This window comes from Lipotes vexillifer, unplaced genomic scaffold (genome assembly GCF_000442215.2).
Source record: "Lipotes vexillifer unplaced genomic scaffold, Lipotes_vexillifer_v1.1 scaffold408, whole genome shotgun sequence".
Lineage (NCBI taxonomy): Eukaryota > Metazoa > Chordata > Mammalia > Artiodactyla > Lipotidae > Lipotes > Lipotes vexillifer.
In genome coordinates this window covers 769,974-795,277 of record NW_006787469.1, presented here as the reverse complement: position 1 = coordinate 795,277, position 25,304 = coordinate 769,974, and the positions used below count along the sequence as shown (strand labels likewise).

Here is a 25,304-nt window from a genome sequence, read left to right as displayed (position 1 = left end):
GAGAGGAACAGAGATGAAACCAGCGCAAGATTCTGCATTTATATAATCATCTGGAGTGGTTTTGCATTTGAACTGAAAGAAAACAAAAAGGAGTAACATTTGGCACCTGCATCGTTCTTCCCTTCTGACAAACCATCATGTATAATATACAGCTGTAAGCATTTCACACAAATTATTGATTACAATCTCAGTACAATGAAACGTGCTGCTAACTAATAAGGGTTTTTAATACAAAGTTATAACGTGCTAATAGAGTTCTTAGCACCCTAAACTAAGATCGATGGTAAGAAGCGACCACACCAAAAACTTTATGGCAGTATAAGTTCCCATTCCATCCTATCATTTCCCATCATTTTGGTTTTGGCTATAAGTCCTAAAGATCCTTCTCATATTTAAAATTACTGCATCATTAATATACTAAGAATTATTGATTTCTGGAATTGTAATATACAATGTATTTTTCAAAATAAGATGTAAGGCAAGTATCTATCTCCAAAACTATGCTGCTTGCTTTCATAAAGTTTAAGACGCTATTTATTTAACCCTAACTACCCAATCACCAGGGCATTACTGAAAGGATATCCATAAAATAATACAGGCATCAATTGCTGAGAGGGCCAGGTTTACTATCAAAGCCAAGGGATAAGAAAAACACTACAGCAGCAGAAGAAAGAAAATGAAATTGACAGGTGGTTAAAGTTGCTGAAAGTCTAAGGAAATTACATACAGAGGACAGTGTGGTTTGAAAACCAAATTTGCATCCATAAAGTGTTTCATTTAAGGGGCAATTTGTTGCAAAACTAACTAAGCCCAGTTTAATTGAGAGAAAAGTTTACAGCATTTACCATCTTGAATCTAACAAGTTATTGCAGACAGAAATTTTTCAATAAATAGGAAAATAACTGGAATGACCTAGGGAGGCCCACTTCTTCACATTAATCCAGCTCTAACATAAATTTCTTTATCACCCATGTCTCAGTGCTTTGGTTTCCTTCCTTAACAAAAGGCATAATTATGTAATTATAAATAATTATGTAAAATATAATCAGTTGAATTTTAAGAAAGCCTCTGAAATGCAAGTGCTGATTAAGAAAAGAGCACTGTCACTTTAAAACAAAAATCAGATTAACCAGCAAGTGCATGATTACAATGTTTGTCACTTATGCAAGAATGGAGCCAGCTACTCCACTGCTGCTTCCCACTGGGGAACTAGTAAATAAGCAGTAATCTGGGGACAGGTGGGAAAGCGTTCATTCCCCATCACACATTAAATTTATGAAGCTCTAATAGATAGATTAAAAAGAAAAAATGAATTATACATACCTTTGATAAACCAGAGCCCAAAGGTGACTTAGAGGAAGTAGTAAAGAAGCCCACAGACATTTCCAATTAACCTCCTCAAGACAAAAACTATATATCTGAAATGACCACAAAAAATCTGATTAAGCAATACTGACCCCAGTAACTCTGAGGACCCCTTCCATGCCAGAGAACAGAAGATAAAGAGCTCCTGCTACCACAACCTTGTGAAGAGTGACTCCAAGGCGAGGCCTAAAGAGGAAGCAAAGAAATGAGTACAAATGCAACAAACCCCGAGACAAGCTAAGTAACAAAAACTCATGTTGATTCGCAGGCCAACAACTTAACAGATATAAGCCAGACATACTTGATTCAGCTGAGAAAAACTCAAACAGACATATGGTCTTAAATCAAGACAGTGAACTCTAGAACTTGAGATCCGGTCCCTGGTTACTGCATTTTTTAAAAAACTTTTTATTACAGAGAATTCTGATACATATTCAATAGTATAATGAACCCCTATAAAACCATCATCCAGTCCCAAAAGCCATCTAATCCTGCCCCATGCACACCTCATCCACTTCCCATCCTCCCATACTATTCTGAAACAAATCCTAGATCTTACCTTTTATTTATATGTATTTCCGTATGTTTTTAAACAGATATGGACTTTGAAAAAACATAACCACAATAACATTATCAAATCTAAAAATGTTAACAATTCCTTAATACAATCAAAATCTTATTAAAACTCATTAAATAGTCTGTTATCAAGCTCAAAATCCAGCAAAATGTGAAAAGTCTGAGTAGCTTCTGTGTCAAGGAGGAAAAATCTTCGATCCTTGATACTCAAAGTACCTCTGAATCAGAATCTACGTTTTAACAAGATCCCCAGGTGATTCATTAGTGCATTACAGTATGAGGTGCACTGCCTTAAATCATGCCTACCTAAGCCTTAGCAATATTTGTTCTTATATTTTGTTATATGCTAGAAAAACTGCAAATGAGCAGGAATTTATTTCCCCAATGGTGTTATCTTAGAAACCCAGAATACTGCCTGGCATACAGGAGGCAACCACATATGTTAAATGAATATATACATTTTAAAAGTGAGAACCCCCCCATTCCCCTAATCCCATTTAAAGCAAAACTCCTTTAAATGAATGAATAAATTAAAAAAATTAAAGTCCCCCATTTCTTTAATTCCACTTAAAGCAAAACTCCTTGAATAACTGTCTATACCTAACTCCAATTCCTCTCCCCCTATTTAAGAGAGAATTCCCCTTATTCTCTCTTAAACTCACTCCAATCAAGCTTTTTGTCCTACCCCTTCATCAAAGCTGTTCTCATTTAAGGTCGCTAATATCCTCCATGTAGTTAAATCCAGTGATCACTTCTCAATCCTCTTATTTGACACAATTAATCACTCCCCCCTTGAAACAGTGATCAGCTTTGTCTTCCACTTCACTGGTCACCACTCAATTTCCTCTGTCCTAATTCTACTTCACCTCATTGACTTCTAAATAATAATAGTCCAAGGGCTCAGTCCTTTGACCTCTTCTCTGTATACACTCACTTCCTTGATGATCACATCCAGTCTTAATGGCTTTAAATAACAGCTACATCCTTATGACTCCCAAATTTATATCTCTGCCTTAATTTCTCCCTCCTACTTCCCTCATTTGGATATCTAACTAACCTTCTAATCCTGCCTCCACTCCAAACTTATTCCATTTAAGATCTTCCTGAACTCAGTAAACGTCAGCTCCGTCCTTCCACTTAGATCAAAATAGTTGACATTATCCTTGATTCTAGATCAAAATAGTTGGCATCATCCTTGATTCCTTTTCTTTCACATCACACATTTGATCTACCAGCAAAGTCCACTGGCTCTACCTTCAAAATATAAAAGAATCTGACCACATCTTAACATTTCTTCCCCTGGTGTACATATAGCTTCTTCATCAACTGGGATCTTTGCTTAACTGCCAAAGTGAAGCCTTCCTTGACCACCATATTTACAAATGAAAGTTCCACCTCCTGCCTAGAACTCTATATGCTTTCCCTGCTTTATCTGCTTACTGACATATTAGATTTTTCATTCACGTATTTTTATTTTACTCACATATTTTTATCTGTGCACCAGTCTGTCCACAAATGTAAACTCCAAGTCTTTTGTTTTCTTGCTGTATCCCTAGGGCCTAGAACAATGTCTAATACATAGAAGACACTCAAGAATGATCTTCCCATTAAAAAAATATGATTTGCAAGAACACTTTGGAAGAGGAAAGTCACAATAAGTTTACTCTAAAAGTTTGATGTTTCAATGTCATTTGCTATACTGCAGGTTTTCCTGCAGATGCTCCTTAAATTCTAAGTAGTAAAATGAAACACTAACATTTTTCCAACTTATACAAATCTACAATATTTCAGATACCTTTGATTTCAGAAATATTTCTTATATCGACGCTTTCAGGATTACACTGGAAACCTGCAACACTGTTTCAATTTAATCAGCATTTTAATTTGCTCTTCCATATAGGAAGAATACTTACTTGACTATGCCATATCCCAGACTGACTATGATGACCAGGGTCCGAGCCAGTGAGCGTTTAACTGCTGAAAGCAGCTCTGCAAGGATCAGGGCACCTTGGACTGTAAGAAAGAAAAAAGGGGGGGGGGGGGGAATGCAGTATGTAAACTAGGTTTGGGAAAAGGCACAATTCTAGAACCAGAATGTAGATTTCTAACACTCTTCAGAATAAGCACTGATATTAGTCCTACTTAAAAAGAATACCTCTTCTGCGATGTTTACAAGCTGATATCACTTAGTATCTTACTCACGTGGATAGCAATCTGGGTGTGCTCAATTTACCCTCCCTCTCCACCTCCCGCTTCACTAAAACCTCAGCAAAATACCTCAGCCTACTTCAACAATTTATAGCATCTAAGGAATATTCCTCCCAGTTTAAAAAACTGTGAAATATAGCTATATGTAGGAGAGCACAAAACACAACACAGAATTTTCAACTCACTTTCACATCTATTATTTTCAAGACCAGGGAAAGATCTAATTAGTATATCTTGCAACAAGAATTATTAATAATTAAATGGTCTGATGAGAGAGAACTGAAGCTATCACACAAAAAAACTTCAGGGCTTCCCTGGTGGCGCAGTGGTTGAGTCCGCCTGCCGATGCAGGGGACACGGGTTTGTGCCCTGGTCTGGGAAGATCCCACATGCCGTGGAGCGGCTGCTCCTGTGGGCTGTGGCCGCTGGGCCTGTGCGTGCGGAGCCTGTGCTCCGCGGTGGGAGAGGCCACAGCAGTGAGAGGCCCACACACCGCAAAAAAAAAAAACTTCAGTACGAAACAATTTCTGTCACTACCTGTTCACCTTACTAAACCATAAATACCCTCCTATTTTCTTGGTATTACTATATTTTACCAACCCGGCCCCCAACCCAGTATCTCTGAAATCAAGGTAGGTCTTACAATCAATGGCATCTTACAATTAAATTAGCAGCATTTACCTTCTTTCTTAGATGCATATAATAATGGTACCTTAAAAATCAACAGCAACTGAGATTCAATAATGATAATAATAGTCCCAAACTGGCTACTACTCTAGTAACTTTTGTGAGTTTATTTCAATAAAATTACTCTTAAATAACTGAACCCACAATTTAAGAGATTAAAAACAAAGTCACAATCATAGTGATGCTGCTTAAGTTATTCTAATAATTAAGTAACTGCAAAGTTACAGCTACTTAATGACTGCTGACCTTAGGAAAATTGTCTTCAGTTTCACCTGTCAATCACTAACAAACTGGCAAACATTTTTTGGTCACATACCAGATTCTCCTTTGTATCGGATATTCTGAAATTCTGCATAGAAGACAGCTTTCTCAAGCATTCCCAGGAAGATGACAGCACCAATCCAAAACTGAATTCTCAGGAGATCTCTCCAATAGCAAGCAGACCACGCCAGCCACAGAACACCAAATAGGACATATACAATACACATCACCATGAAAAACTGTCATCCAAGTGGGTAAAAGAGAAAAAGAAGGATTAAGGCCAAGAGCCAATTTAGAATCAATACACAGTCTTAACATAATGTAAAAAATATACATACTACACCTTCTATTTTAAAAATTATTTTATTTCTTTGAAGTTCAATACTAAGATGAAAAAACTGTCTCATCTCGGGCAGAGAGAGACTACCTAAGAGTCTCCCTTAGAGAGTGACCACTCTTTTGTATTAAAAGAGTTTTTTCAACTCACAATCTAAAATTATTTAAATGAAGACAATGAGAGGAAAAAAGGCACGGTAGGGTTAGGATACAGCTGAAGACAAGGAAACACAACAGAGTGGGAAAACTATAAAAGCACAAGGAAAAAGAAAAAAACCCCACAAACAAAAGAAATCTGAAAACAGATTAAGGATGTTCTCAGACACACAGACTGACAAGGAGAAAGTGTCATCATTTACTCATCCTAAATGGGATCAGAAACTATAGGGTTTTAAGAAGTACCCCATTTTGGATCCTAGAGAGGATGTGAGGGGTGAGGTACTTTCCAAATCTAAAATTCCACAAGTCACTGACTTCATTTTACAAATGAGAAAATGAGGCACAGAGGGGTTCACTGACACTTCCAAGATCACATTCTAGTAGGAAGTAAGTACAGAACTATAAGCAGTATTTTCGGAACTGTTCAGGAACAAGTCTTTAATACTGCCACAAAACATGGACAATCTTTCAAGTTAAACTCATTTAATGTTGAGGTTAAAGAATATAAGTTCACTTACAATCATCAATGGGTATTCTTCAAGGGTGAGGTATTCATAGGGACCTTTCACTTCAACAGTCACTGCCAAAACACAGTCCTCAGAATTAATGTAAAGAATGAAAAAATTAAACAAGAACATTGATATTTGTTTGATGAAATTAATGAAAACTCCATTGGTAATTTACTTTTATCCACTTCAATCCTGGTGAATATTACATTTGTAAAGCACTCTGAAATTCATGAAGTGTTCTGATGGTTTGTGCTGTGTCCTGCACAGGCCTCAGCATGACTCTGCTCTAGTCAGTATCTTAGGTGGAAAAGCCGTCTGTTCCCATACTCACATTCTTTAAAGACTAAGTTGAATGTACTTCCTCCACAAAACCTGGTGAGCTGCCAAGTGGAACTATTCCCCATCTCCTCTAAATTCCAAACATACTTCATGTATGCTTTTTCTTACATCACTAATATGCTCTGAAAAGTAATGGACTTCATTCCTTCATTCTGCTGCCCTCTTTGTTCTTTTCTCTCTCCTTACCTATATTTTCCTACTGCTTTCTTTCATTTTTACCTACTTTAACTTTATGTGACTTTCATAATAATATATCATTTTCAGAAGGTGCTTAATAATAAGGAAATGTTTAATGAAGCAGAACAAATGACAGTAACAACAAGAATTTGAAAGATTTGCCTTCCTGAAGCAAACCTATAACTACTTTAAAATTGTAATTGATAAAACTACTTGGATAAATTTTAAGTATGATTAATAAATAAACTTATTTATCTGAGAAGTGATATCTATCTCCAGAGAGACTATTCAACAAAAATTTCCTACTAATTTTTATCAAGCAAAAAGGACATACCATTATTAAAAGTAAATCAGGTCTAATACTTATATGAAGAAAAGAAGCATCCCATAATAGCAATCACAAAAATTTCATAGCTGAACTGGTTAGTAATCTAAGCCCTCTTAATTTACTAAAGGAGTAAATAAAATAATTAGTAAATATCTGTCAATTCTTTGTTGACTCTACAGCAGGGGTCAGCAAAATATAGCACATGGGCCAAATCTGGCCACCTATTCCAAAGTTTTATTGGAAAATAGTCACATCCACCTACTTACATACTGTTGATGGCTACATTTACACCACAGTGGCAGAGTTGGGTAGTTGTAGCAGAGAGAACATTTACTATCTGGCACTTTAAGAAAAAGTTGGCTAATCCCTGCTCTATGCTAAAATATAACATACATTTACTGAGCACTTACCATGTGACACACACTATGGAAAATATAGGAGATGGAAAGATGTAGATGTTTTCTGCCATCTAGTGGATTACTATCTTCAGGGGACAGGGAGTTGGAAAGCAACAGAGAACTGTGCCCCTGAGCCAGACCCAGAAGGATGAGTGTGTATTTTCTATGATGAAGTAAAAAGCCATCCAGGTAGAGGACATTACATGAATGAAGACTGGTGTGAAAATGCATGACATATTTAAACAATATGTAGTTTGAGACTCCATATGGTACCATACAGTAGCATTTTGACACAAGGCAGCAAAAGGTAAACTGGGACAATTTGTAGAGTTTTGTAAGCCTTGCTGCAAAATTGGATATTTTATAGTAACAGGAAGACATCAAAGGTTTTAATGAAGGTAAGAAAGATGATAAAAGTGTTTTAGAGAGAGAATTTTAGGACTTTCACAAGGTGTAGTTAAGTTTTGAGTATCGTCTTTTTAGTTCCAAACAACAGATGGATAAAACAAAAACAAAAAAGAGAGGAAACAAAAAGGACATGAGCTCAAAAACAAGATAAACAGCTCCACGTATCAAAACTGAACAAAAACTCAGAACAGTGCATGAGGCTGAATCCATGGTCACGGTGGACTCTGGGCCCTAAAGTATGCTACAGTAGTTGAGGGTGCAGCTCCTGTGGGATCACTGAAATTAGTAGGAGTCTAAGATAAAGGGGAACCAGAGTCAGATTTGATGCATGAAGAGCCTGAAGTGGAGTGAGGCAAGGTTTCTTCTCCACCCTTTTCAAAGAAAGAAGGTACAACGTAAATCTTGGCAAATGCTCCTTGAGACTACTACTCATTAGGAAGCCATGGGCCTAGATACAGGAGGATACACATATGTCTTGGGTCTAGAAACTGCCAGGCCACCTCTGGTTTGCCTAGATCTGCTATATTCCATATTACTATGGAGAATAAGACCCATCTCTGTCTTGGAAATTAAACATTCAATACAAGAATCCATAAAAAACAAAAGTTTAAAATTAAGTCAAATGAAATAAAGAATAAAGACAAAAGTAGAATTTAATGAAATAAACAATGAAATAGGAAAATTAACAAAACCAGAAGCTGGTTCATTGGGATAAAAATATAGTAAAATAGAATTCTAGAAATATTTTAAAAGTTAAAAAGAGAAGTCATAAAAGCAATATTAAGAATAAAAAAAGATTTTTTTTTTTTGTAAAGTAATATCATTACTAACTTTATGCTACCAAATTTGAAATCTTGAATGAAATGGACAACTTCTCAGTGGGGGAAAAAAGGAAAAACCCTGATTCAAGGAAAAATAGAAAAACTAAAGCTAAAATACTTATTACTATTAAAGAAAATAAATCGGTTGTTGGGACTCCACTGGTGGTCCAGTGGTAAAGAATCAACCTTCCAAAGCAGGGGATGTGGGTTTGATCCCTGGTTGGAGAACTAAGATCCCACATGCTGCGGGGCAACTAAGCCCTCGTGCCACAACTACTGAGCCTGCGTGACTCAACTGGAGAGCCCAAGTGCCACAAACTACAAAGCTCATGCACTCTGGAGCCTGCACACCACAACTAGAGAGAAGCCCATGTGCCGCAACAAAAGATCCTGCGTGCTGCTACTAAGACCTGACACAGCCAAAAATAAAAGAAAGAAAGAAAGAAAATATATCAGTTGTTTAAAATCCTCATGGCATGGGACTTCCCTGGTGGTCAAGTGGTTAAGACCCCGCACTTCCACTTCAGGGCGATCCGTGGTCGGGGAACTAAGATCCTGCATGCCGTGCAGTGAGCCAAAAAAAAAAAAAACCCAAAAAACCAAAAACCTTCATGAGGGAAAAAAAGAACATGAGGCCAAAACACTATCATAAGTGAGTTCTATCAAACATTCAAGGAATGGATAATTCTACCCTTACAAAAACTGCTCAAAAGAATATAAAAACGGGACATCCTCTGATTCATTGTACGAAACTCGCATAACCTGGATGCCAAAACCCATAGAAGATGTACGAGAAATGAAAATCATAGGCCAATCTTACTTTGAACATATGATAAAAAACTCTAAATAAAATTCTGGAAAATAGAGAGAGAGAGAGAGAGAGAGAGAGAGAGAGAGAGAGAGAGAGAGAGAGAGTGTGTGTGTGTGTGTGTGTGTGTGTCAAGGCTAAATAGTGGCATCTCGGAAATTCAAGAATGGAATTAGAAAACCAGTTAATGCAATGCATCACATTAACAGATTAAATGAGGAAACCTATATGATCAATTTAATCAATACAGTTAAGCATTCCACAAAACTGAGTATTCATTCTCAATACTAAAAAAAGAAAAAAGAAAAAAATTCACTTAGTAAACTAAGAATAGAAAGAAATATCCTGAACCAAATAAAGAATATTTTAAAAAAGTCTACAGTAGGGCTTCCCTGGTGGTGCAGTGGTTGGGAGTCCACCTGCCAATGCAGGGGACACAGGTTTGAGCCCTGCTCAGGGAGGATCCCACATGCCGTGAAACAACTAAGCCCATGCGCCACAGCTACTGAGCCTGCGCTCTAGAGCCCGGGAGCCACAACTACTGAGCCTGCGTGCTGCAACTACTGAAGCCCACGAGCCCGTGTTCCTCAACATGAGAGGCCACGGCTATGAGAAGCCCACACACCGCAACAAAAGAGTAGCCCCTGCTCACCGCAACTAGAGAAAGCCCACGTGCAGCAACAAAGACCCAACGCAGCCAAAAAATAAATAAAATAAAAATTTTTTAAAAAGACAATAAAAAATCTACAGTAAACATCATACTTAATGGTGAAATGTGCTAATATTGCCAATAAAGTCAGGAGCAAGAAAGGATGGCCACCATCATTGTTTCTATTCAACATTCTACTTGGGAAAGCAGGGGAGGGAAGAAAACTGTAAAAGAGAAGGAAGAAACAAAAAAAGAAACCACAGAAGATAAGACCAATTAGTAAGTTATTGTAAAATTCTAGGTAAGAAATGATGAATCACTAAACTGGGCAGCAAAAGTAGAAAGGAGAACACTAAGAAAAATTGAGACATTAAAAAATTATCCAAGTCAATTGATTTAAAAATTTCCAAGTTTTGACTTCATAACTAAGTTTTAACAAGTCTACTGAGAACATAATACTAGTTGAAAATTTTAAAAGCAGGAGGATCAAATGAAGGGAAATGAAATCTAGTATCTATAATACATAATAAGAAAGCATACATGAAGCATACACGTGCCTATCACATACATATTGAATGCAGAAAAATGTTAATTTCTCTCCCTCAATTTTTCTACTTGACAACATTAATTTATTATTCCCTCTTTTTTTTTTTGGCTGCACTGCATGGCTTGTGGGATTTTAGTTCCCTGACAAGGGATCAAACCTGTGCCCTCTGCAGTGGAAGCATGGAGTCCAGACCACTGGACGGCCATGGAATTCCCCTTATTATTACCTCTTTAAAGCAATTTTACACTACCCACCATGCGACACAGCTAGATAACAGTAATACAAATGATAAAAAGAAACAAAATGTACTTACTGGTAAAAAGATTACTTAGTGAATTTTCTTTTGATGATTCTTTGGAGGGTGAAATGCCAACATGTACAATAAAAATGTATGGTGCATCTTGCCAAGTTTTCAAGGGCTCATGCATTACCTAGAGAAGAAAGAAGACATCAAATCTCCCAATCTTAAGAATTAAGAACACAGGTTGGCGGGAGGTGGGTGAGGAATTGGGAGATGGGGATTGACACATATACACCATTGATACTATGTATAAGACAGATAACTAATGAGAACATACTGTACAGCACAGGGAACTCTATTTAATGCACTGTGGAGACCTAAATGGGAAGGAAATCCAAAAAAGAGGGGATATATGTATATGTATAGCTGATTCATTTTGCTGTACAGCAGAAACTAACAAAACATTGTAAAGCAACTATAATCCAATAAAAATTAATTAAAAAATTACAAAGTGGCAAAAAAAAAACCCCACAGGTTAATTACACAATATGAATATTTCGTTCCAGAATGTGCCCAGAAACTTGGTTGAGTCCTTCACTTTTACTCATTAAAACAGTAGCCAAAACAAAACAAACAGGCCTACGGTGTATACAATGAAGTAGGTTAATTATAAATTACTAAAAGGCAGGATATCTTATATTTTGTTATACACAAAAATCTCATGTTTAACATTTTTTTTTTTTGCGGTATATGGGCCTCTCACTGTTGAGTCCTCTCCCGTTGCGGAGGCTCCGGACCCGCGGCAGGCAGGCCCCTCCCGGACTGGGGCACGAATCCCCGTCCCCTGCGCCGGCAGGTGGACCCCCAGCCACTGCGCCACCAGGGAAGCCCCTAACATTTTTTTTTTAACAAAGAAACCTCAATTTAAATCCCTAAAATGAAACTCTACTTAAGCCATGCTAAGATGCTAGGTTATATTTTACACAGATATCCCAAACAAACTAAAGAAATTTAATTTAAATCACCTGGAAAAAATCACCCATGATGACATCAGTGAATTATAAATACCAGTTCCGGAATCTAATTCCCTTTGTTCAATGCCCTTCCCAAGACCACCACAATTTCTGCTAACGAGGTCTCACATTTATATCAAAAATTTAATCTTGGCTAGGCTATATGGGAAGCAAGAGTCACTGTCCCCCAAAGTCAAGAAAGTAGAATAAATAGCCTCCATGTTTATGGAACTGGTTACCTGATCCAAAGCCAGTTAGTCTGTGCACAGCCCTACCAAAAAACCATCAAAGGATGTGTTGCCTTAAATGCTAGATGGACTATGGACCTTCACAAAAGCAAGACTAAAACAGAAAGACAAGGGAGATGAACATAGAAAAAGCTTGGCTGCTTCTTCCTCATGTCTGAAAGGAGGCACTACTACTTAGACTTGCAATTTATTACTTTCTGGTCTTAAAAGGAACCTTTATCCAGAGACCTCTGGGTAAGCTTCATTGATCTATGAAACCCCTCAAAGTGGATAATAGATTCTGCATTTTCCTAGGGAGCCACAGCTTTTCTCAAATGCTAAAATTATCCTACAACCCAAGAAAATTCTGAAAAAGAGTTCAAAAATTATATTCCATGATACAAATTCAAAGTGTCAAAACAAAGCAGATTAAATGATTCTTCAGCTTTACATTTACTAGGTTATCTTAGTAACTTAAGGACATAAATGTCATGTTGAATCATACGTTGACTTACCTCTGCCTGATAGTCTCTTTCTGACAAAATGCAGGGGCACTTTGTAAGAAAACTGTACATATTCAAAGTTACAGGTAACCATGTCCTATTTATCCACTGAAACTCTTCTGAACTTAACTGTTCATTAACTTTGGTATAATAAGCTGCTCTGCTATTAATTTTACATATCTTAAAAATTACCTCTTACAAGCCTCAAAGGGACTGATTCTCATATTCCAAGATTTGATAAAGTTTGCACTTAACTCTGAAATATAGATATTTTGACCCTGTAAAAATAATATTCATAGGCTAGGCACTCTGTTAAGCATGTAATATTTATTACTTTCTTTAATTCTCACAACAATCCTATCAGATACTATTACTAGCTCCTTCAATAGGTGAATGGATAAACAAACTGTGGTACATCCGGACAATGAACTATTATTCAGCACTAAAAAGAAATGAACTATCAAGCCAGGAGAAGGCATGGAGAAACCTTAAATGAGTATTACTAAATGAAAGACACCAATCTCAAAAAACTATATATGAATCCAACTATATGACATTCTGGAAGATGCAAAACTATAGAGACAGTAAAAAAAAAAAAATCAGTGATTGCCAAGGGCTTGAGGATAGGGAGGGATGAATAACTGGAGCATAGGGGATTTTTAAGGCAATGAAACTATTCTGTATGATATTATAATGGTGTTTATCTGTCATTTTACACTTCTTAAAACACAAAGAATGTACAACATAAAGAACTAACCCTAATGTAAACTAGACTTCGGTTGATAATGATGTGTCAATGATGGCTCATCAATTGTAACAAGTGTACCACACTGGTGCAGAATGCTGATGGTGTGGGAGTGTGAGTGTGCATTTGTGGAGGTGGTATGTGGGAACTCTCTGTGTTTTTTGCTCAATTTTGTTGTGAACCGAAAACCGCTCCAAAAAATAAAACTTAATAGTAGAAAAAAAAATTATAATAGTAAACATATCACATTATTCCTTAAATCAAACCAGAAAACTCAATTAATGAAGATATTAAATCTTTTCTTAGGGGAAGGGACAGAGAGAGGCCCCTTCCTCTAAAAAACATGTTTTATCAGAGTTTTAATAAAAGTGGGTAGAGATACTGAACTTATTAGTATCCTTTAAATAGGATTATATTCTCTTAGGCTCAATTTCAGGAAGAATAATCAAAGGACACATAATTCTTTGACTTCTTTTGACTATAAACAGACTAAATATTTCTAAATATTACTTGTGATATTCAACAGGGTCATCTTTTCAGCCAGCTTTAATCACTGGGAACAGGGCTCAAGCCTTGAGTAGAACTTAAAAGTATGCTATGCACAGAAGACGACTGAATAAAGCACAACTACAAAGAGCCAATATGCATGTAAATGGATATTCAGCATCAACAATTATTTTTTAATACAATTTACAAAAATTTAACCTGAAAAACTGCATAAATCTGTTTTAAATTATAATAGCCATTGTTTGTGAGGAAAGAGAGAAACGCAATCTTACTTTCTTGGGACCACAAATCACTACAACTTTTCTCCAGAGCACTTTGACAAAACATTACAAAAGAATTTATAAACTGTGCATATACTTGGACCCAACAGTTCCACCTCTAGGAATTTAGGCTAAAGAAAATATTATAAATGTGCACAAAGATACAGCTAGACATTATGAACATTATCCTATCCATAACAGTGAAAATTTGGAAGTAACCCAATGTACATCAACTGGGAGTTAATTATAAAAATCATGGTAAAATAGTAAGCAGCCCAAGAGAGGCCTGAGTAGGCCCTAAGTGCTCACCCCGACTGATCTTAAGGCTCTGTACAAGAAGGAAGTAAAAGTTAAAACAGAGTTTTAAATTGTGAAAGAAGCCAGACACAGGCCACAAATTGCACGATTCCATTTATATGAAGTGAACAGAACAGGCAAATCCACAGAGACGGAAAGAATAGAGTTTGCCTAGAGCTGGGGGAACAGTGGAATGAGGAGTGACGGCTAATGACTGCATGGTTAGTTTTCGGGGTGATGAAGATGTTCTGGAATTAGACAGTGATTGGTGGTCGTACAACTAAAAACCTCTTAATTGTACATTTTAAAAGGGTAAATTTTGAGATGTACTCTTCCAATTATACTCTATCACAAGATTTTACATGGAGTTTAAGGTTCTTCCTTAAAAGTTTCTTACTATTTACAAGTAATATTTATAAGGTGATAATTACAAAACAATACAGACTGATTGTAGCAAACATGGAAAAGATAAAAAACATAAAAAAGAAAATAAAAATCACTCACAATATCATCCAGATATAACCATTATTAACATTTTGGTGTACAACTTGCATTCTTAAGTTTCTTTTTAAATGTAAGCATAAGATAAGAATTTAAAATAAACACACATAAGAACACTAAAATGTGTTCAATGCCCTAAATTCCCTATCACACTTACAGTTTTGTCTCCAGTAAAGGTAAGATTTGTTCCATTCTCCTTGGCCTTCAAACAAACAAACAAACAAAAAAGAAAATTAATTCAGAATTTCTACTGTACTCTCAGAAATATATAAAAAGGAAAACAATTACCTCCTGTTTTTCTCCTAAAAGAGGCAATCGATGCACGAAATCCCCAGAAAAACTCTATGAAAGAAATAGAAAACTAAAATTAAAGATGTATAACAGCAAAAGAAAAGCATAGCTCAAAATCCACAGAAACAGTTAAAGCAAAACATATTATAAAAGTAAACATAATAATATGGCAGTAACAGACAAAATAACTCCAATTAACCACAAACAAGTGAATAAAACCTTGCTAGAAACTAAAAAATAGTATCAAACCAAACTGGCCACTCAATTTTTCTGTAAGATTATAGATATTGTCATTCTTGACAAAACCTTAGACAGAAAACATACGAGTAGGAAAAATGGATGTCATAGTTCCCTAAATTTCTACACATGAGGAAAATGTGGCTCAAAGCTATAAAGCTTTAGATACAGAAATGGGATCTGAACCTAAGATTCCTAACCCTGAGGTCCACTGCTCCTTCCATCACAACACATGCCACACCTGTAAAAAAAAAAAAACCTCCACTAATTACCTTTCTTACCAGTTATCAGCAAAGGAGGCATTATCCTTCCTGAGTAATTAGGGCATGTATTTCAATTCTATATTAGACTGGAGGAGGAAACCTTATTAAAAGGGGTTTATGCCAAAACCCTGGAAAGCTGATAGCAGACCTAAAAGTAGTGGACCTTGGCCAACAATATACATCAGGTAACTTTCCACAATCAAATCCAAGAAAGGCCAACCAATCCTCCTAGCCTGGGGGATAAATTTGGAAAACCAACAGAAAACCCCCTACTCAACATCACATTGTGCCTAGCTTTCTTTTTCTACCATACTTCCACTATTTTAAAGCTATTTTCTTTTTATCCGAGGTCATAAAATCTACGGTATGACAAGAACACAACCCTTGTAGATCAATGATCAACGACTTCATTTGCTCATCAATTAATTATTAAGTAAAAGACTTCTTATCAATAAACTTTACTTCTAGTAAGTAGACAGAAAACCTAACTTTCCATGAACTTGCCTCTTCAAGGAAAGGTGCTAAATAATCTGAAGCAGGATTTAAATGCAGTAAAACAAAGTAAAGGCTATAGCTAAAATAACTATTTTCAACACCTATAAAATACATAATTTTTCTATCAAAAAACTGGGGTCAGATTCTACTTCTAAGAAAGGAGAATTTTATAATATAAACCCCATTTATATGATTACATATATATAAGCATTAAAATACACAATATTGGGAATTCCCTGGCAGTCCAGTAGTTAGGACTTGGTGCTTTCACTGCTGTGGCCCAGGTTCAATCCCTGGTCAAGGAACTAAGATCCCGCAAGCCACAAAGCACGGCCAAAAAATAATAATAATAATATAAAATAAAATAAAATAAACAATATTATTCACCTCTTCCCCTTTATTCAAAAAAAGTTGTAAAGTTCAACCCTTTGATTTCAAGTCTACAGTAGGAAAATCTAAAAATGTTGATTCTGGGATATATCAATTAGATGAGATGACAAGAGGATTAAAAAATGAGGGTTTCAAAAGTCCATCAATGGATGAATGGATAAAGAAAATGTGGTATATACATACAATGAAATATTATTCAGCCTTAAAAAAGAAATGGGGGCTCCCCTGGTGGCGCAGTGGTTCAGAGTCCACCTGCCAATGCTGGGGACGCAGGTTTGTGCCCTGGTCCGGGAAGATCCCACATGCCACGGAGCGGCTGGGCCCGTGAGCCATGACCGCTGAGCCTGTGCGTTCAGAGCCTGTGCTCCGCAACGGGAGAGGCCACAACAGTGAGAGGCCCGCGTAGTGCAAAAAAAAAAAAGAAATGAAATTCTGATGCATGCTATATGGACGAACCCTGAAAACATTTTCTTACGTTAAAGAAGCCAAAAAAATACTGTACGATTTTACTTCTTTGAGATATCTAGAACAGTCAGATTCACGGAGAAAAAAAGTAGAATAGCTGTTACCAGGGAAGTGGGAGTGGAAGTGGGGGTGGGTGTTTTTATTATTTAATCGTTATGAAGTAACCACTGCAGATGATGAAAAAGTTCTGGAGATGGCTAGTGCTGATAGTTGCACAACAAGGTGAATGTACTTAATGTAACCGAATGGCACACTTAAAAATGGTTACAACGGTAAATTCTATGTTATATATATTTTACTATAATAAAAAAAATGGGGCTTTGCTTTTTACACACAAAGGAAAGCACATCCTCTCTTTGAGATGAATATTTAAGTGGCTGACTATGTACCTATCAGAACAGGATTCTAACTTGCTTCTTGTCAGAAGGAATTGAGGAGTGAGAAATGCGTATCACCAAAAATACAGTCATCATATTATTCACCTCTTCTATTTCCCTCCAACTACTATCAAATATTACCTGTGTTTTAAAGAGTTCACTACAGTTTTGGAACAATTTTGATGATGTTTGATATTTCCCAGACAAGCCTTTTTTTTCCTTAAGGTTTTCCAAGTATGTCTCCACTTCTTCTGCCTGGAAAAACAGAGAAAATACAAAAGTATTTAACTTATGTAAGATATTTAAAAGAAAACAAATAGATTGCCTTTGGTACAAATATAGTTTTGGATTTGCTATTTTTAAAATTAACAACATCTTGGGCTTCCCTGGTGGCACAGTGGTTAAGAATCCTCCTGCCAATGCAAGGGACGTGGGTTCGAGCCCTGATCTGGGAAGATCCCACATGCCGCAGAGCAACTAAGCCCGTGCACCACAACTACTGAGCTTGTGCTCCAGAGCCTGCAAGCCACAACTACTGAGCCCACATGCCACAACTACTGAAGTCCTAGAGCCCGTGCTCTGCAACAAGAGAAGCCATCGCAATGAGAAGTCTGCTCACGGCAACAAAGAGTAGCCCCCGCTCGCCGCAACTAGAGAAAGCCCGCGCGCAGCAGCGAAGATCCAATGAAGCCAAAAACAAATAAATAAAAATAAATAAATTTACAAAATAAATAAATAAATAAAATTAACAACATCAGATAAAGACTATATATTAGTAGTCAAGAATCTAACAGTATTGGACTCTAAAGTGCAGAATTCTAGTCTATGACTCATGAAGGATAGTTCCTCTTAAAAATTCTAGGAAGACTGGGAAACTGTCAGAGTGCACAGGGTTTTGTTATAAGAAAATATACTTACAAGAGTTCCTTGACTAAATTAACACCACCACCACCAACAGCAAAAAACTTGTGCTTCTAAGCTGGAGCACAAAACTGTTGTAGCCATTCACAGCCCACTATTAATACTATGAAAAAAAAAATCATCATTTCTGTGGCTTCATCAGTTCTGTGACTTTTCTCCCATACCAACATCCCTAATCTCACCCCCTTTTTTTCGAAGCTCCAATTTCACACCTCCAACTATTTGCTTGTCATTTCCATAATTCTGTCCTGTGGCAATTCAAAATAATTTTTACATTCTTAAGTTGTCCTACCCATGAAGACTGAATCTGATAAGCGTGACCAGTTTTTATCACAAGTTTCAAGCGTATGTAAATTTAACTAGTGTTCGATTAGGAGCAAAGGTCAATGATATTTCAAACCATATTCTGGAAATATTTCTCTCTAAATTCTTCAGTCCTCCTTATCACACCAATCTTACCCAATGTTATATGACAAAAGCAAAATACAATCAGCAACACTACAAAAAAGATAATGTAAAACCCTAATACTGGGCAGAAATTCAAAATGCTTAAGGTTTAAAAAAACCAACTGGACGGTGGACATTTTTTAAAGACTAGTCCTATTATTTTTTTAAAAGAAACCTCAAGAATAGTAGGGGAAATGTAAAAAAGAAAAGAAATGATGCAAATAGTGGGATGAAAACAGAATGCAAAAGGCCTGAAAAATCCATCTAGGGGCTATATATCTTCAATCCTCATATACAGTGTACTATATATAGAAACTCTGAAAGTGTGGCCCATGGATGCTTTCATGAGGTTTAAGAGGTCAAAATTATTTTCATCTTCATCATCATCATCATCTATTTGCCTTGTACTGACAGTGCAAAAGTAATGATGCAAAAAATGGCAGCCTCCTATCAGTGGTACCTAACTGTACTAGTTAGTAGTCATTGTACTCTCACAGTCACAAACTTGCAGTTAAAAAAAAAAAAGGCCAGTTTTATGTAAGAATGCCCTTGATGAAACAGTAAAAATTATTAATGTCATTAAATCTGGACCTTTGAGCACATGCCTTTTAAAATATTCTATCAGACAAAAAAATAAGTATGCAAAATACTATAAATGACTGTCTTAAGACAAAGCACTTTGCAACTATTTTAACTTGTAAGCTAATCTATCCACCATTTTCATTTACTTGAAAGAATGACCAACAAACTACAGATATTCAGACTTGGGTATTTGGGAGATATTTTCCTGAAAATGGGCAAAGGGAGGCTGTCACGTTAAGGAAGGCAACTGACAGCATTCATTGTCAATAATAAAATTTAAGGGACTTCCCCGGTGGTTCAGTAGTAAAGAATCCACCTTCCAATGCAGGGGACTTGGGTTCGATCCCTGGTTGGGGAACTAAGATCCCACATGCTGTGGGGCAACTAAGCCCACATGCCACAGCTAGAGAGCCCGCGTGTCGCAAACTACAGAGCCCACGCGCTCTGGAACCTGCGTGCCACAACCACAGAGCCCAGGCGCCCCGGAGCCTGCATGCCACAACTAGAGAAGAGAAAACCCGCACACCACGACTAGAGAGAAGGCCGCGCACTACAACTAGAGAGAAGTCCTCGCAACGCAACGAAAGATCCTGCATGCCGCGATGAAAATCCCGCGTACCGCAACTAAGACCTGACGCAGCCAAAAATAAATAAATAATAAAGTCTTCTTGGACCTTGAAAAAAAATTTTTTTATTAAAAAATAAGTAAATAAATAGAATTTGAGCTTTCAAGGAAAAACTGGAATTTTGGAAAACTTGCATGTTCCCTACCATGATTTATAGTTTCCAATACTTACAGAGTATCTGATGAGACTGAAAGGTCATATTAACAAATGTAATTTTGAATTAATTGTAAAATGAATTAGTATTTGGAAGGTTTATATAATTCAGCCAACCAATATTTTCTAAGTGACCATGAAAGACGCTGCCAAATCAGACATGGGCAAAAGACCGTTCAAAGTGCAAGACATACCAATTTACTTTAATATAACAGAGCACAGAAAAAGTTCACTGATATGGTTTCAGATTCCACACTGCAACTAACCTTTAAGAAACTCCACCTATTGCATTTGGGTATAGAATCAAAGAAAAATATCCACAATTACCTGAAAACACTATTAAAATACCATTCCCTTTTCCAACTACATATCTGTGTGAGGCCACATTTTGTGCATACACTTCAACCAAAATAACACATCACAATAGACTGAGTGAAGGAAGTATAAGAATCCAGCTATCTTCTATTACACTAGATATTAAACAAATAGATTTGCAAAAATACAAAATAACACCACTCTTCCCAGTTTCTTTGAAAAATAGTTATTTTTCACAAATTAATAAATATTTCTGTATTTTTCTGTTTTAATTTCTAATACAGTAACCCACATGAATAAAGGCTTTTTTTGGGGTCTGTAGTAAGTAAACACAGTTCTGAGACCAATAAGTTTGAGAACTGATAGTACAAATTTGCCTGCAAATTGGGAAGCATGATTCTAGTTCCAGCTCTTCTCCATAGCTACATGAGACTCTTTCCTCTACCAGGTTGGGACCTGATGATATCTAAACTCTAAGTCTGTAATTTTATGTTCCATACCTTGAAGTTGTAGATTTCATTGTAACAGTCAGCACTTTTCAGATACCAGGTTATATTCAAAGATACATCACAAGGTTCTCCATCAACTATAAAAGAAGAAATCTTTGTGAATAAAAGATAACTCCCAAACAAAGCATTTTTCCTAAACTATTAACCCACATCCCATTTCCTGCTAAACTAAGATACTGAAAAACCATCCTTTCTCCAAACAGAAGGTAATGAAGTAATAAATTTAAAAAGAACTAGATATTCTTCAGTTAAAAGTAAGAACTGTTGCTCACAGAAATAAAAAGCAGTTAAGGATTTTTAACCTTTGAAACCGTGTATCTATTTTTATGCCTTAAAACCTTCATTTCTGGTTCTCTCTTGGGAAAAAACCTGGAAGTGATAAAGCAGCCTTAAGTTAAAATCAGTCTTCTGTTATCATTTAAATATTTACTGAGCAGAGCACTTAAGTATACAAAGATACATGGCACTGTGTTAGGCCAAACAGGGGAACAGAAGGGAACAAATTATTGAAGGCTCTTAAGTCTTAAAAAAGATTCTAGTTGAAGAGTCAAGGAGTAACAACATTAGGAATGTCACAAGGCAACAAAAATAGTTCCACTGAGGGAAAACCTCATGGCTTAAACCTTGAGAGATATCAAAATTGGATAGAAAAGAACTATCAACAAAAAGCAAACCTGGCTGGGGAAGGCAGGAATAGAAAAAACAAAGATAAAAAGAGTATTAGGTTCTTTTTAAAACTCACCTTAAGAGAAGCCTCAAGGAACCTCATGAAATCATAGAAGCCTCACATAACTCATTCAACATATTTTGGAGCAAAATATTCTAGTGAACCAAAGCATTAGTCTGAAGACTTGGGGTGTAAACCTGACTATATGACTGTTAACTGTCTCACCTGGGGGAAGTCAGTATTTCCTTTTATCTTTGATTCCAGCTGAGGAAGGGAAAATATACTAGAAATACATACTTTGTGCAAATGTGACAAAGATAAACACGACTGCATCTAAAAACCTACTTTTGGTTCTTAAAAGCAGCACACCTAAAATTACAAACTTTCCCTTTTTTTGGTTTAAGTGGTTTTCTCAGACTAAGTTTTAAGCGGCACATTTTTATAAAGCTCAACTTTTAAAAGGCTTTTATAAGGTTAAAATACACAAAAATCTGATGTGTTGGATAGAATGTATGGAAATGCTGAAAAGGATACTGCAATCTTGTTAATGAACTACTCAGAAGAACCAAACAGAAAAGGAATTAATTAAATAAAAGCCCTAACAGGAGATTTGCAGGGAAATGTGCCTGCAAAAATACTACTATTTATGTTAAAAGACATAGAATTTTTTTTTTTTGGCCACGCCTCGAGGCTTGTGGGATCTTAGTCCCCAGACCAGGGACTGAACCCTGGCCCTCTGCAGTGAAAGCTTGGAGTTCTTACCACTGTACCATCAGGGAATTCCCAAAACACACAGAACTTTATTTTTTTATTTTTTATTTTTTTTATTTTTTGCGGTACGCGAGCCTCTCACTGTTGTGGCCTCTCCCATTGTGGAGCACAGGCTCCAGACGCACAGGCTCAGCGGCCATGGCTCACGGGCCCAGCTGCTCCACGGCATGTGCGATCTTCCCGGACCGGGGCATGAACCCGTGTCCTCTGCATCAGCAGATGGACTCTCAACCACTGCGCCACCAGGGAAGCCCAGCACACAGAACTTTAAATGAATGGCTTTAAGAGACAATGAAAATGGTCCTGCCACATTCCCCACCTTCCCTTGGCTGGCAGGTCTAGTCCCTAAGAATCTTACGTGAGCCAGGTGCAGGTGTAAGGGAGAAGTGGCTACCTCTAGAAAGGACTGGAGTTCCAAGCTTTGAGCAAATCTCACTTCCTTCTCCAAAACAGACATTTTTAATGTAGGTGAAAAATTGTAATTTTAGGCTTAAAAAGAAAAGAAAATGGCCCTGCCAATTTCATGGAAATCTATTGTATACCATACCCACAAAAGCATAAAATCAGAGACAAGGTAAGTATGAGAAAACACAGAAGTAACAAAGTGAAAGACAATGCAAATTTTAAGAAGCTTCAAACCCTCCAAAAACAACAAAACACAGACACTTCAAAATATGCAGCTTGACCAAAAACCACTAGAAAAACCACTAGAACAAAATACAGGTAAGAAGAAACTGTACAAAATAAAACGACAGAATAGCATACAGGCTGTCAGGATATCTCAAAAGACAAAATACTGCTATCCCTAAAAGCTCTTCTTTTCTAGAAAGCCAACCTCACAAGAAATACCAGCGTGTCAGAGTAGATTTGATTTAAATCAAACTTAAATTATCAGCCAAGAGATCATATTTTCATGGACACAGTACATTCTTCATAGAAATTCTACCTAACCCCTCCATCCCACCAGGCTATAATCTCAATAAGAGAAAGGGTCTTTTCTATCACTTCCTTGCTGTCTAAAACAGTGCCTGGCACTATACATAGTAAGTGTTCAGTAACTACCTACTAAGTGATTAAAAGAATAAAATCATCCAACTATGACATACTTTGCATTTTCATAGAGAGAAATATGCATAGGAGCACACATGGATGATCTGGATTTTTATTCCTGATCTTGAAATGGAGCTGCCCGTGATCATTCATTCTCTAAAAATAAAGCCAGTTTCAGAAAAAAAAGGAAGCTTTTCTTTAATGCACAATGGGGTATTCTGGATTCAGATACAGTGGTTTTCCCACTGGACAGACTGGTTTTGTTCTACGTATCCCTATTTCCTGGTAATTATCTTTGAGCTTCCTCTTCCAAAGATCCAAGTGGTAAAATACTCCTTCAGCAAACAAAAGCTTTACTGAACATATTTGTTCAGAGCCAATGGTCTGACAAACCTAGGTCATGTGTCCAGTAAACATCTAACAAGCACACAAAAACAAAATCGGCAGTTATCTCTATGACTCAGAACAGATTAAAACCCATGGAGGCTATCAACCAAAACAATGTGTCTAACTATATATTGTTAACACCAGAAAAACAAGAGAAGAAAATAAAGTTCATAAAAGTAAGTATTCTAAAGATTATTCTGTGAAAGGACCTTACACTACATATGTTTATAACTAGATAGTGCTGGACTATTAAATTTCAGAACTTATGTTGAGAGTAAATCATCAGAGGTAGAAAACAGGTAATTTGAAAGTTTAAAGATCACTCAAAAACTCGAATAAAAACTTCATGAAATGCAAAAACTCACATTTCAGGAAGATAGTGGTATTTTTGAAGAGGATCTTTCCAAAACTAAAATAATTTTTCCCCTGCAAAGATAAAGGAGAGATAATTAGCATCAGATCACTTTAATTCCCAAAGCAGAATATAACTGATATAAAAGCTAAAATTTATAAAATGTTGACGTTAGTTTTCTTAACACACACACACACACAAAAAGGCATCAATATCCTTCCTTTTAGTAAAATTCAACCATATCCAAACTGCAGGATTTTGAAGCTTGGTGCAGAGACAAGTTTTTTCTTTCTTCCACAGGCTATGAAGCAAGGACTCTAGAAGGAAGGCTGCTAGAAATCCTAACCTAACTTAAATCTTTCTAAAAGGTACTCCTTAATCAGTTCATTCCCTTTACTCACTAATCACCGTCCAGAATAACCAATCATTTCTTCAAATAAACTATTCTGAGCAGACAGCCATATTTAACTATTAATCATTTTACAGGTAACAAATAAATACCTAAAACTGAGAATCTGAACATCGTCACCAAATGAACAAAAGCTGTAATTCTTAACCATATCAAAAGCTCAAATAAGATTTGGGCATTACAACCAGTGAGCAGAGCAGAACAAAAAGGCTACCGTGGTTTTAATAAGACTAATGCTTTTCAGCATTTCCAGCCAGCATCTGATTTGTCGGCTCATAGCAGTATAGCTCTTACTCAAACGACGTTTCAAAAAGGTGGTAAAGGGAAGAAAGGGTCAACCAATCCAGTTAATTATCCTTAAGAAAAACTAACTTATCATAAGAAATTTTAGAATACTGTTTCTTCCGTTTTAAACATTCTCACGTTAGAATACATCATTTTAAATACCTAGGCTTCCTAATTACACGGCAGGGCTTAGAATAACCATTTCAAAGTCCAAATGAAATCAACCAACTTCGTAAGTAGAATTATCCAGTAACAAAAAAGTGCAGAAAAAAGAAAGAAAGAAAGATGTCTATTTACATATTACTCTCATCCAACCCGGGGTCACAAAATTCTGTGAAACTTCTGCTGAAAGAGAAACCCCTCTCCACCTACACATCAAGTTTACACGTTTCCAGTCAGGCAATGAAAGTTCTCTGCCTTTGCTGATAAGAAACCGCTCCAC

The 25,304-nt window shown here is 36.5% G+C and overlaps 1 protein-coding gene across 3 annotated transcripts in view; it reads right to left on the bottom strand.

Moving 5' to 3' along the window:
* The window catches only part of TMEM87A (transmembrane protein 87A), a 43,862-nt gene that overhangs the window by 18,176 nt on the left and 382 nt on the right, over positions 1–25,304 (bottom strand). For 2 of the 3 annotated variants that reach the window (XM_007460140.1, XM_007460141.1), the window contains exons 2-11: positions 24,182–24,242; positions 20,933–21,018; positions 17,530–17,643; positions 15,159–15,212; positions 15,028–15,072; positions 10,890–11,007; positions 6,111–6,172; positions 5,153–5,336; positions 3,855–3,954; positions 1,458–1,551 (exon numbers count right to left, since the gene is read on the bottom strand). In XM_007460140.1, coding sequence (XP_007460202.1) covers positions 1,458–1,551; positions 3,855–3,954; positions 5,153–5,336; positions 6,111–6,172; positions 10,890–11,007; positions 15,028–15,072; positions 15,159–15,212; positions 17,530–17,643; positions 20,933–21,018; positions 24,182–24,242 — 918 coding nt within the window. Of the gene's footprint in view, positions 1–582; positions 655–1,457; positions 1,552–3,854; positions 3,955–5,152; positions 5,337–6,110; positions 6,173–10,889; positions 11,008–15,027; positions 15,073–15,158; positions 15,213–17,529; positions 17,644–20,932; positions 21,019–24,181; positions 24,243–25,304 lie in introns of all 3 variants that reach the window. The other variant, XM_007460142.1, reaches the window with a different exon arrangement.